This window comes from Ictalurus furcatus, chromosome 15 (assembly GCF_023375685.1).
Source record: "Ictalurus furcatus strain D&B chromosome 15, Billie_1.0, whole genome shotgun sequence".
Taxonomy (NCBI): Eukaryota; Metazoa; Chordata; class Actinopteri; order Siluriformes; family Ictaluridae; genus Ictalurus; species Ictalurus furcatus.
The window spans coordinates 14,638,075-14,652,496 of NC_071269.1; the positions used below are offsets into that span (position 1 = coordinate 14,638,075).

Here is a 14,422-nt window from a genome sequence, read left to right on the forward strand (position 1 = left end):
AAAGTGTACACATTCTCGTGCTGTGGATAGTCCCACATGGATTTTGCACTTTCCAAAAGCAGTTTATGCCCACCCTTGCTTCAGTGGATAATCTGACCTGGATACTGTAGAACTGCTGCTGTAATCATAAAAATCTCCATGTGCTTATCTCAGGACTCTTATTCTCAGTGTGCTCATACTGAACACTCTTTCAACACACTTACTACTATTTGGCTTTATATGATACAGTTGTAGTAGAGTAACGAATTATCTTAATCCCGCCTCCACCCTGTGTGTGTGGAGTTTGCATGATCTCCGGGGTTTCCTCTGGGTACTCCAGTTTCCTCCCCCAGTCCAAAGACATGCGTTGTAGGTAAATGGGCATTTCTAAATAGTCCATAGCGTGTGTGATTTTGCCATACTATGTCCAGGGTGTCCCCCACTTTGTGCACTGAGTCCCTTCGGGTAGGCTCTAGGCTCCCCGCGACCCTGTGTAGGATAAGTAGTACACAAAATGGATGGATGGCTCTCCTGTCATCCAGAAGAGGATGCGTTCCTTTTGAATCTAGGTCCTCTCAAGGTTTCTCCCTCATGTCATCTCAGGGAGATTTTCCTTTCCAGTGTTTACTCTGTAGGGATGTAAATCTACATCCAGATATCTGTAAAGCTGCTTTGTGACAGTGTTTATTGTTAAATACAAAAGTTGCAAAGTACAGTTTAATTGGTTTTTATGATTTAATTCTAGTTTGTATGACAAACACAAATGTCCCTTGTTTAAAACCTCAGCACATCCCTGGACCTATATGCTAATGTGATGCACTGCCAGACTCTCCCTGGTGTCCAAACCCGGCACAAGGACATAGACATCATCATCCTTAGAGAGAATACAGAAGGAGAGTATAGCAGCTTAGAGCATGAGGTTTGTACCAGGTTTACTCTTTTTATCATGCACACACACACTTACATACAGGTGTGCCAGTGCAAAGGTTTCTTTATATATCCAAGGATTCATTTAGAAAATGAATGAATAAACAATCAATATTATGTGTAGTACATTCAAACCTTTTTATTTCCTCAGAATGTCCCAGGAGTCGTGGAGTGTCTGAAGATCATCACTCGGATAAACTCGTTGCGGATCGCTGAATATGCCTTCAAACTTGCCCGAGAAAAAGGACGTCGCAGGGTCACTGCTGTACATAAAGCCAACATCATGTCTGTTTCAATCTACAATATTTTCTGTTTTTCTATATTCTATATTTTCTATGTAAAGCAGAAATAATACATACAGTGCCCTCCACTAATATTTGCACCCTTGGTGAATATGAAAAGGTTGTGGAAAAATTGTCTTTATTGTTTAACCTTTTTATCTTTTGTTCAAACAAATTCAGAAAAATACTCAGCTCTCATGGATATCAAACAATTGCAAACACAACACAGGTTTATCCAAAAAAAAATGTCTTTGTTAAATATAGTTGTGCAATAATTATTGGCACCACTATGAATTCATATGAGAAAAATATATTTGTATATTCCCGTTGATATTTTAAATGTTTTAGTACACCTGGATGACTAGGAACAGAAAATTGTTCAACCATGACTTCCTGTTTCACAGGGGCATAAATATGAGGTAACACATAGGCCAAATTCTCTTAGTCATTCATTACAATGGGTAAGACAAAGGAATATAGTGGTGATGTGTGGCAAAAGGTTGTTGAGCTTCACAAAATGTGAAGTGGCTATAAGAAAATAGCTTAAGTATTGAAAATGCCCATTTCCACCATCAGGGCAATAATTAAGAAGTTCCAGTCAACTGGAAATGTTAGGAATCAACCTGGAAGAGGACTTGTGTCTATATTGTCTCAATGCACTGTGAAGAGGATGGTTCCAGTGCCCAAAAAATCTCCAAGGATCACAGCTGGAGAATTGCAGAAGTTAGTTGCGTTTTGAGGTCAGAAAGTCTCCAAAATTACAATCCAGAGTCACCTACATCACCACAAGCTCTTTGGAAGGGTTTCAAGAAAAAAGCCTCTACTCTCATCCAAAAACAAACTCAAGCGTCTTCAGTTTGCCAGATACTACTGGAACTTCAAACAAACTTTATGAAGGATCTGGAGAGATTCTGTATGGAGGAATGGTCTCAGATCCCTTGCCATGTATTCTCCAACCTCATCAGGCATTATAGGAGAAGACTCAGAGCTGTTATCTTGGCAAAGGGAAGTAGCACAAAGTATTAACTAAAAGGGTGCCAATAATTGTTGCACACCTATATTTAACAAACATTTTTTTTTTTTGATAAACTTGTGTTTTGTTAGCAATTGTTTGTTATCCATGAGAGTATTTTTATGGGTTTTTTTTAAACAATAAAGACTATTTTTCTCAGCCTTCTTTGCACATATTTACCAATTGTGCCAGTATTAGTGGAGGAAACTGTGGATTATGTTTAAGGGGGGCACAGTGTCTTAGTAGCTAGCACATTTGCCTCAAGCCTCGGGGGTTGGAGGTTCGATTCCCGCCTCCGACCTGTGTGCACGAAGTTTGCATGTTCTCCCCATGATTCGAGGGTTTCCTTCGGATACTCTGGTTTCCTCGCCCAGTGCAAAAACATGCATCGTAGGCTGATTCGCGTTTCCAAAGTGTCCCATGCCCTGAGTCCCTTGGGATAGGCTCTAGTCTCCCTGTGACCCTGTATAGGATAAGTAGTACAGAAAATGGATGGATTATGTTAAATTATACAGTGCAACTTATACAAATTAACTTTTCTGTATTTGGAGACTTAATTGGGATTGTACATCATGAATATACACAAAGTTGCCCATAATATTGAAGTGAGGGGACCAATATAGTTTGCAAAATTATTTTTAAAGAAGTTGTGCAATAGTACTTTTCCAGATCTTTGTCCTAGAGTTGTTTTGACAGTTCATTGGTCTTTATGATGCTGCTTGTTAGGTATGTTTTCTAACAAATTCTGGGGCCTCAAGCAATCACAAATTTGACATTTTTCATTTGTAAATAATTTTGCAAACAATATTGACTCACCACCAGCCATTTCAATATTATTGGCTCTTCTCTGTAGATTGATGATAAAATCCCACATAAGTCAATTTCTGTTCCCGATTGTAACATTACAAAATGTGGGAAATGTCAAGAGGATGAATACTTATGCAAGACACTCTATGAGACTTTATGCTACACATAAATGGAAACAATGCCATTTTCACAAATGGAATGATTTTATGGTTTAGACCTTGGGCTCTGTTTCCTCTTTGCTTTGCTCTGTACAGGAAGCTTGGTGATGGTCTCTTCCTGCAGTGCTGTAAGGAGGTAGCAGCAGGCTATCCAGACATTACATTTGACAACATGATTGTGGATAACACCACCATGCAGGTATCTGCTTACCAGCATGCACTCAGAGATTAAGAATATTTTTCTACACAGTATTTTCTTACCTTACTGTAAATTTTGCCTTTACTTTAAATCAGCTGGAATTTAAAGTGTGTTTTTAAGCGTGTGGTGTATCAGCGTTTAGTTTCTCTCTGCTTCAATGCAATCAGAAATAACACCTAGTTGAGATCCGACACTTGTCAGGTACTGTTGAAGGCTAAAGTGGCTAAACGGTGCAAGTGAGTCATAAAAGTATGCTGTGTATCTGTTTTATTTCTGTGCATGCAGCTCGTTTCCAAGCCCCAGCAGTTCGACGTGATGGTGATGCCAAACCTCTATGGTAACGTGGTGAGCAACGTGTGTGCCGGACTCGTGGGTGGCCCAGGTTTAGTCCCAGGGGCCAACTATGGCAAAGACTACGCTGTTTTTGAAACAGTAAGAGAGAGGAATCATACTTAACACTTCAACTGTTGGTAAAGGAGCTCTTAGAAGGATTCCAGACATTCTCATTATTTTTGTGCTTTGTGCTGCAGGCCACCAGGAACACTGGGAAAAGCATTGCTAACAAGAACATTGCAAACCCCACGGCTACACTGCTGGCCAGCTGCCTCATGCTGGATCATTTAAAGTGTGTGAAGAGAAGTTGGATTTAGCATCCTGCTGAATTAAATGAAACTTGCAGTTTGTAATGATTCAAAACTATTTCTAGAGCTATAATAATAATAATAATAATAATAATATTTCGAAGATACCCTGGAAAAACTGTTATTCATAATAACGCCATGCAATGGATCTGTCTAGATTCTTGATTTCAAATTTAATTGCCATTTTTCTGGCCCAGAAATTTGCCCAGCTCATACCCAGAACAGAGCTGCCCAGCTTGATGCCTTTCCCTTAGAAGGCAAATCATTGGGCACAGAAGGGGGAGGGTTGTTAGGGAAAAGGGAAATCTTTTTCCCTTTTCATTGCAGTTGCATTTTGCTCCTTTAACATATTCTACACTCATCATCTGTTTAATTGGCAAGTTGTGCCGATATCTATTCTAGAGATGTCCTATCTAAGTGGTTTGTGTTAATCGATGGTGTTTAACATTTATTTCTATCTTATACTTTCTCTTCTAGACTTCATGATTATGCCAGGATAATTCGAAAAGCAGTCCTTACAACTTTATCTGAGACTCAGGTATGATTGAATGTTATTAACTACATTACTCACTCGTATGCAAGTATGTGGAGTATGTTCTAAGGGGAGAAAAAGAAAGAAGGAAAAAACGTAATAACCTGGTTGGTTTTCACTTGAATTTTTAATTCAATTGCAATTTTAATAGGGGTGTGTAGACATTTAATTTTATGCAGTGAATGTTATATATATTTAATGAAAAGGATATATATACAGTATATACAGTAGACTGTATATGTTTCATTTGCACATATGTACAGTACAAATGTATTCTTAGTGGTGCAGATAGCTGATGTGCAATATACATGTCAAGATGTGCATTAAAAAATTTTCATTGAGTATAAACAAATGAATTTTATTATCGCCTCAAGTCTGTTATAAGATTACTCAGGACACTGTTGGGTTTCTGTGTGTAGAATAGGGTGGTCACAAGATACCATAAACATATCTTATGATACTATACCAGCTGAAATATAACGATCCCAAGTAGTATCACGATACCACACAACATTGTGTTAATTCATAAATCAAACCTACAAAATGAACCCAATTTACACAAATACATAGATATAAATAATGTAGATATAAAAACACAGCTAATTTTATTATTTAGACATAGAGGTTAGCATAACGTTAGATCACTTAATAGCCAAAATGGCTAATTTGAGTATTTACACGCAGCGGTTAGCATAACGTTAGCTTGCTTAATAGCAAATAGGAAATCTTTAAAGATTACGGTAAAGAATTTAGGTTAAATGAAGTGTCACTAACTTTTGTGTATTCTGCTAAAGCAGTGAGATGAATGTACCATAGTGTCGACACTACCGTTTAAAAAATACAGTGGCATTGGCGATATTTGGAGCTTTAGTATCGCGACGTTACCGTAGTACCGGTATACCGTGGTGCAACCCTACTGTAGAGTATCCTCACTCTGTGTTTAGCAGCTGTTGAGAAGGGCGATGGGAAATTGGAGGGGTTTACACCCACTGCTGTCCTAAAAATTCACGCAAAAATCAAATTCCTTTTTTTTGGCCTCTGATAAAAAAGATATATTTAAAAAAAAATTATATTTAAAAAACATTGCAGCAAAGATGTGCAAAATATTTGAAGCAGATGACATGCCAAAACATTACCAGCATGGTGTGGTATGTGTGTGTGAGAGAACAGGTGTCTAGTGCAGCCATGTGTATTGAGAAGGTATTAAAGTTGATAGGTGAGAATATGGGCAGCTTGTGCTGGTTCCGACTGTTGATGGCTCTGGGGTAGAAGTGGTGTGAGCATTGATACACCTGTAGCACCTTCCAGAGGACAGGAGGGTGAAGAAGTGTTGGCAGGGGTGAGTCGGAGCTGTGGAGATGGTGGTTGCTCTACAGAGGCAGCAGGTACTGCAGGTACTAGAAGAACGCTGATGATTCTCTGATTCAGTGTTTTCCTCTCTGCCGCAGTAATATATGCATTATGTATTACTATAATGCATCAAAATCATTGATGTATTAGGATCTCTTTTAATCTGAGTGGTCAAATTTCTCAATCAGATGGAAACTATGTGTCATTTTATCTCAAGCTTTTCAGTGTACTGAAGCTTTTTTCCATTGCAATCCTCTAGTATTTCTGGTTATGGATGAAGTAGGTAATATTGGGGTCATTATTTATTTGTGCACTCTCTGTATTCAAAATTGCTCAGATTCTTGCCTCTAAGCAACTGAGTTGTTGTCCTGTACACGTTGAGCTCTACAATTGTCAATTTTAATGCACAAAAATAAGTACATTCCATGGAAATTGCTGGCTTTTTTGACATATTTGGACAAGCAAACATTTGATCATCTCTGAAACAGTGCCTATTACTAAAGGTGTTACACTCTATCAAATGACACATAAAATTGATATTTTGTAGTCAATTTGTCTATATAAATTAACAAAAAGCAGATCAGACACATGGAAAAGTAAGGAAACATCTACATTTATCACACCTTCAAATCCATATAATTAGAATCAGGTGTTGAAGATTGGGTGCCAGTGATTAGAACCTACTTAGGGAGTGCAGGTGGAACCTGTCTTATTTATACCCCTCTCATATCTAGTGGCTGGTGTTTCCTTTGATATTCAGGTGTGTGGTGTCATCATGCCAAGATCTAAAGAGTTCTGTAAAGCCTTCAGAAACAAGGTTGTGGATGCCTATGAGTCTGGCATGGTATTTAAAAAGATCTCCAGATGATTTGTAATACATCATTCCACTGTAAGGAAAATAATCTACAAATGGCACAGATGTCGAACGACTGTCAATTAGTCCAGGACTGGCAGTCCCAGCAAATTCAGCCCAAGAGCAGAACATCTGATGCAAACAGAAGTCTCCAAGAACCCCAAAATTTCATCACAGGATCTGCTAGAAAATCTTGCAACTGTTCGTGTCAAAGTGCATGCTTCTGCAATCAGAAAGACATTGCACAAATTTGACCTGCATGGGAGGCATGCTAGGTCAAGCCTTTGCAAGACTACAGTTGCCAATGAGCATATAGGCAAAGAACAGGCCTTTTGGAATAATGTGCTCTGGACAGATAAATCAAAGATAGAGTTGTTTGGCCACAGTAACAGCAGACATGTTTGGCGCAGACCAAAGGCAGCTTTTCAGGAAAAGCACCTCATACCAACTGTGAAGCACAGTGGTGTAAATGTTATGGTTCGGGGTTGCTTCGCTATCTCAGGGACTGGACATCTTGCATTCAATGATTCAACTATGAATTCTGCATCGTATCAAAGAGTGCTTGAAGATAATGTGAGGCCATCTATCAGAAGGTTTAAGTTGAACCAAAAGTCGACCTTTCAACAGGATAATGATCCTAAGCACACTAGCAAATCCACCAAGGAATGGCTCAAAAAGAGGAAATGGAGGGTTATGGAATGGCCTAGTCAAAGCCTAGATTTGAATCCCATTGAAATGATGTGGGGGGATTTGAAACAGGCAGTGCATGCAAGAAAACCCTCAAATATCTTGCAAGCGAAAGAATATTGCATGGAACAGTGGTCAAAAATTCTAGCAAGCCTGGTGGACAATTATGCAAAACACCTACAAGAAGTTATTTCTGTTAAAGGGGGCAATACTAGTTTCTGAGACCAAGGGTGTACTTACTTTTTCCACAGAAGAATATCACATCTATTTTTATTTCTGTTTAATAAATTATTGAAAAAGCTCATTTTCCTTGTGGGTTTGTTCAAGTATAGTAACTTCATTAATAGGCACTGTTGCATGATCAAATGTTTGCTTGTCCAAAAAAAGAAAAACAATTTCCATTGGGTGTACTTATATCTTCACATGACTGTATACCTAAATACTTTCCGTATACCTAAATACTAAATACTGTATACCTAAATACCTAGATTCATGTGAGGACACGGCCTCTATTAGATAGTTTTTAACCTTCACTACCTCGTTTTTCCCCCTCCTGGCCGTTCAGTTACACACAGCTGATCTGGGGGGTCAGGGCACGACGTCTGAGGTGGTGCAAGCCATAATGCAGGAGGTTCAGAGGAGCAGACTGCACATCTCCAAACCCATCTGAACAACCACATCACCTGAACATCAGGTAGGAAGAATCCCTCTCAAGCACTCTGCATGAGCGACATCAATTAGAATGCAACATTATGTACTGTAATACTACAATATTCTTATGTACAGCAGACCACAGTTGTGTTGAATGATCAATTCCGATTGGTCAGAAGGTGTTGAACAGCAGCTCTGAGCGGCTGCAAGGTTTATATTAATACGCTCATTCCAATATGGTATAATTTCTATGGTAACAGCTTACACAGGATCTTCTATAGTGGACAGTCCACATTAACAGATTCTTAAAACATTTTTTCTTAAATGTAATTGTTGCGTTTTCTGTGAGAAGACATTTATGTGCCATTTTTGGAAGGACCAGTGTTCGAGCTTTGTAACAGTGAAGTAAAGTAAAACCGTAACTTTTCATTTTCCAACACGGGAAAGTCTTCGGGACTGTGTTTTTTTTTTTTTTTTCATTGTATTAACTTCAAGCGAGAGGAGAAAAAAGAGAAGAGTTTCATCAGTCCGTACAGGATTTCACAGAGGTTTTTTTTTGCGCTTTTTTGTGCAAAACTACTTGGATTGGCAGTAAATCTGACCTTTTAGCTGTACTCATGTTGAACGCACATGAAGAGGACTTTGGCTGACTGCGTGTTGTGATGACGTCACATGACGCGTCTTGCCCCAAATGTGCAGAAAACCTGTGGTAATTTTGAAAAATTGCAAGCTCCTCCGAATATTGCGGAGTTTGCTTGATTTTGTGCTCATTTCTGCAATCGCGAAATCGCAAAATCCTGGAAGGACTGTTTTATTGCTAAATAAAAGTGAATAATACATTAATATTAAATGTAACTATAAACCGATAAAATGTAGATGTCGTTCATTAATAATGTTTTGAAAATGTCAGCATTGCCAAATTGCTGTGGTACAAGAAGATTAAAATACTACAGGATGTGCTGTTATTGGAAAATGATAAACTTCAGGGTGGTAGCTTAAGTGCGTTAAATTGATTATCCTCCTACAGTATAACAGCATGTCGTGAAGTGTTTTATTCCTTAACTGTTGTGCATTCCACAAGGATATTCAACGTTATTAACGTTGATGATGAAACCCTGTATGAACAAACTCTCATACACACTAACCAGGGCTTAAATATGTGCCAGAAATAATCATTTGTTGTTTTTTTTTATGCTTTTTTTAGGAAGACGTCTCCAATCAATATATACCGCAAAATTAGGTGAAGCTTGGTGAATTGGGTTTTGTGTGTGTGTGTGTTTGATTGTGCTTGCAGCTTTATAACATTAAGCTATAACATTTTTAATTACACTGCTTTCAAATTACACTGCTTTTCCTGTGACAGTAATTAAACATTAGCAGTCAGTGGACAGATTTTTAAATATCCAGCGTTTACTTGTAAGAACTAATGCTGCATTTGACTAAACTTAGAAGTGGAAAGTCGGAACTTTTGGAATTACGTAATTTCGACCTCTGCGCATTCAAGCTACAAAGTGGTGCAAAAACACGAACACCTCAATGTTCATCTTTTGTTAGCCAAAAAACTAACAAGCTAACTTTGATGAGTGATGTATAATTATCTCCTGTATAGTCAGTGTTATACATTTAACAAGCCAATATATGTGTGTTGATTGATCTAAAGCAAATACTTGTATATACAGTATAACTCATTTAAAAGTAAGGAAGTGCTTCTTTGCTTATTGTCGATGTTGTGAGCAGCCATGTTGATTTGACAATGGCAAGGGGGCATTTTATTTATTTTTTCCTAGTCAGAGGTACAAATTCAGAGTTTTAGTCGAATGCAGCATAAGATCAAACGCATCAAGTGACCATTTTTAGCAAAACACAGACACTGTTAAGCACACCTCAGTATGAGCCTAAATACATATTCAAGACACTGAAGCATGAAATATGGCAACACGCCTGTTACATGCACTCTTTAACAGATCTTTATCAAAGGGATTCATGGACACATTTGTCTGTACTAATTATGCAAATGTTCCATATTGTACATTTACACAACACTAGACTAAGGCTGTTGTTTTGCATTAATATGTAATTCAATCACCAGTATGCGGGTGATGGATATGTGCTGATTAGACGTGCAGAAATTTCATAAACTTCCAGGGATATAAATGTTACTGACATACCTCTCAGAGTTATCCAGGTTTTTTTTAAAGCTTCCTCTGACAACAGAACAATCCGAGGTTTGTTATTAGGTTTATTACAGATACATGGAACAGAGGATTACTGTGTTCATAACTTGATGTGTGATTTATGGGTAGGCTGTTCTCTTGACATAACGGTGCATAAATTCTGGACCAACAAACACTGCAATACTTGAACACGGATAACACTCCAACACTAATTAATCTTTAAGAAAAATACAGTGGTGCTTTAAAGTTTGTGTTTGTTGAAAGAATTTTCTATATTTGTGAATAAATATGACCTTAAACATCATCAGATTTTCACACAAGTCCTAAAAGTAGATAAAGAGAACCCAGTTAAACAAATGAGACAAAATATTATACTTGGTCATTTATTTATTGAGGAAGATGATCCAATATTACATATCTGTGAGTGGCAAAAGTATGCGAACCTGTAGGATTAGCAGTTTAATTTGAAGGTAAAATTACAGTCAGGTGTGAGTGAGTCCATGAACTGAATCCCAAAGCAACGACCCTAAGCACACAATTTGTTCTACTAAAGAATGGTTAAAGAAGAATAAAGTTAATGTTTTGGAATGGTCAAGTCAAAGTCCTGAGCTTAATCCAATAGAAATGCTGTGGAAGGACCTGAAGTAAGCAGTTCATGTGAGGAAACCCACCAAACCCAGAGATGAAGCTGTTCTGTACTGAGGAACAGGCTAAAATTCCTCCAAGTCGGTGTGCAGGACTGATCAACACTTACTGAAAATGTTTAGTTGCAGTTATTGCTGCACAAGGGGGTCACAGCAGATACTGAAAGCAAAGGTTCACATACTTTTGCCACTCACAGATATGTAATATTGGATTCTTTTCCTCAGGACTTAATATTGGATTAAGCTCAGGACTTTGATTTGGCCATTCCAAAACATTAACTTTATTCTTCTTTAACCATTCTTTAGTAGCACAATTTGTGTGCTTAGCGTCATTGCCTTGGGATTCAGTTCATGGACTCACTCACACCTGATTGTCATCCCATTGACTGAAAACACCTGACTCTAATTTCACCTTCAAATTAAACTGCTAATGCTAGAGGTTCACATACTTTTATCACTCACAGATATGTAATATTGGGCCATTTCCCTGAATAAATAAATGACCAAGTGTAATATTTTGTCTCATTTTTTAAATTCAGTTCTCTTTATCTACTTTCAGGACTTCTGATGAAAATCTGATGATGTTTGAGGTCATTTAGGCAGAAATATAGATAATTCTGTAAATTTGCACCTAATGGCATGGGTTTGTTACACAAGCAGGAGTAAACTAGGGGGAAAAGATAGAACCAGTTACTGTGATGAGTGATGTTTCCTGCATTGGGATATCAGATAGACTGTGGCTACTCTGCCTTTTGACTTACATAATGCTGTTACTGAAGACCGACGCTCATTGTGTGTTAATGTTCAGGAAAATGCATAAAAGCTCCTGTCAGGAATCTACACTACTAATAGCATATAGAATTGTTTGTCTTTTTTTTTTTTAACGAATGTAGTGCTATGGATCAAATATAAACCGTTGAGATATTGTGCAATAAATACTTCTCACCTCAAAAAATACTTATTGTACACTATGTACTTTTTCATTAAAATGTTTGCTTTTTTGAAGACAAAGAAGAAGAAGAACCATTTGATTAAAAGTATTCCTGTTTTCCACAGATTATTCATTGCCAATAGATGGTGCTGAAATCCAATCATCACACTAAAGCAAGCTTAACAAAACATCCAAAAGATTATGTAGCATTATAAATGCATACATCTGTACACACATATGGACAACATATGCTCTGGCCCGCAGGCATGAACACTGCATATTCATCACTGGACAGTGTTTTACGTGGGGGAAACATCATGATGCCTGCCCAAACCTCGATGAGAACATCTTCCATAAAATTGCTATTTAAAAGCACTTTTCAATAAAATTCTATTTTAAAGCAGTTGAACTGAAGATTAAAGACTAAAGTTCAAAATGATCTCACATCTAGGGTATTTTAAATAGAGTTCAAACTGTTGTATTTATGGTCTACAGCAGAATGCTATTAAAAGTATGGTTGATTATGCTTACTTTCCATTATAAAATAGATTTGGTAAATAGCTGCAGGTATCAAACTTGAAACATTAAAAAAATTAAAATAAAGCAAGGAAGAAAGCATTGCACTTAAACTTTTAAGATAATAAGCTCAAGCAAATGAATCATCCGGTGACGCAATACAATAATAATAATTCAAAATGAGTCACTTGTTATATTTAATGCACACTTACTCCCTCCAAATATTTTAGTTTTACTTCATTTGTTTTCGGTGGCTTTGTACAGAGTCAAGGATCAGTGTTAGATATTATTATAGGAGATGGAACGTTACCATTTAGCCGAAGTCCATGCAATGGTTTGCAGAAATAGAGCATTTTTTTTTGTCTTGAGAGAAGCCATTAGCCAATTATCTGTGCAGATATATGCTTGAATTTTTATTTTGCTTTACAAGTGAGTCACATTTAAGCATCTGCCAAATAAGTAAATCTAAAAACTATGTAGATGTTCCAGGATAGGAGTGGCACACATCATCTTGTTTTTTTCTGCTTAAATCTAACACTTAGCAATCTACTGTATGAGCTGATGATGTTGCAATCATCCAGTGTTGAAGCATGTCTGCAGTGGCCAAATTGGGAAAACAATGGAAGGCAATAACCGTGATCATACTGTGTCTGTCTGTCTCCTTATGTTTATTAAATATGGTCAGGTCCATAAGTATTTGGACAGTGACATAATTTTGCCTATGCACACCACCACAATGGATTTGAAATGATGCCGTCAAGCTGTGATTGAAGTGTAGACTTTCGGCTTTAATTCAAGTGGTTTAACAGAAATATTGCATTACTCTTTTAGGAATTACAGCCATTTTCATGTCCCTCCATTTTCACAGGCCCAAAAGTAATTGGACAGTTGACTGATTGGCAGTTTCATGGCCAGGTTTGGCCTGTTTCCAGGCATTGATTTTGCATTTGGTAGCTGTTTACAGAAACTCTAAATATTTAGTCCAAAGAGGTGTCAATGCAAGTGAATGAGTCCATCATTAGACGTAAAAAGCAATACAAAACGGACCTATCAGAGAGATAGCAGAAACTTTACGAGTGGCCAAAGCAACAATTTGGTACATTTTTAAAAAGAAGAAATACACTGGCGACTTCAGAAATACCAGAAGTCCTGGAACGCCACGAAAGACAACTAAAGTGGATAATCGCAGAATTCTTTCCTAGTTGAAGAAAAACCTGAGGACTCAGTATTTGGTGATGTATATGGGCTCCAGACTTCCAGCAGACACTGATTGCAAAGGATTTGCATCCAAGTGTTAAAAATAATCCTAATGTTTATGATCATGTTAGTTTGTCCAATTACTTTCGAGCCTGCAAAATGGAGGGACTCTGTAATAAATGAATGTAATTCCTAAACGGTTAATGCAATATTCCTGTTAAACCCCTTGAATTAAAGCTGAAAGTCTACACTTCAATCAAATCTTGATTGCTTCATTTCAAATCCATTGTGGTGATGTACAGAGGCAACATTTCCAAAATTGTATCAGTGTTCAAATACTTATGGACCTGATTGTATATAGTTATTAATTAAGGCGTTAAACAAGGTGCTTCCACCCACAGAACTGGCTCAATGTTTTTTTGCTTTTCACACCATTCTGTGTAAACTCTAGAGACTGTTATGTGGGAAAATCCCAAGAGATCAGCAGTTTATGAAACACTCAAACCAGCCCATCTGGTACCAAAAACCGTGACATGGTTAGTCAAAGAGATCACACTTTTTCCCCATTCAAATGTTTGATGTGAGCACTAACTTAAGCTTGTGACCTGTTGCTGCATACATAACATTGAGTTTATGTACTGGTCTGCTGTCACATGATTGGCTGATCGGATAGTCGAAAATATGTCCAGTTTTAGAAGTCTTCTTTAAGTGAACGCTGAGCGTATATTTTCAATATAATCTATTCTAAATTCATTTCAATCTGGAAAGAAAAAGCAGTTGTCCCATTTGTAACATTGTGATCAAATAATACTGGCCCACGATAATAAAAATTAAAAAAATTAAAAACACTGAATGTAGTTTAGAGCTGATGTGCCTGATATTA

At 37.4% G+C, this 14,422-nt stretch overlaps 1 protein-coding gene across 1 annotated transcript in view; it reads left to right on the top strand.

The window, feature by feature from the left end:
• The window catches only part of LOC128619098 (isocitrate dehydrogenase [NAD] subunit gamma, mitochondrial-like), a 16,023-nt gene extending 3,648 nt beyond the window's left edge, over positions 1 to 12,375 (top strand). The window contains exons 6-13 of the mRNA XM_053643002.1: positions 766 to 898; positions 1,058 to 1,191; positions 3,261 to 3,363; positions 3,649 to 3,795; positions 3,894 to 3,988; positions 4,482 to 4,542; positions 7,992 to 8,120; positions 9,282 to 12,375. Of these exons, the coding sequence (XP_053498977.1) occupies positions 766 to 898; positions 1,058 to 1,191; positions 3,261 to 3,363; positions 3,649 to 3,795; positions 3,894 to 3,988; positions 4,482 to 4,542; positions 7,992 to 8,096 (778 nt within the window). The 3' untranslated portion in view covers positions 8,097 to 8,120; positions 9,282 to 12,375. The remainder of the gene's footprint in view (positions 1 to 765; positions 899 to 1,057; positions 1,192 to 3,260; positions 3,364 to 3,648; positions 3,796 to 3,893; positions 3,989 to 4,481; positions 4,543 to 7,991; positions 8,121 to 9,281) is intronic.
• Positions 12,376 to 14,422: the final 2,047 nt, after the last annotated feature.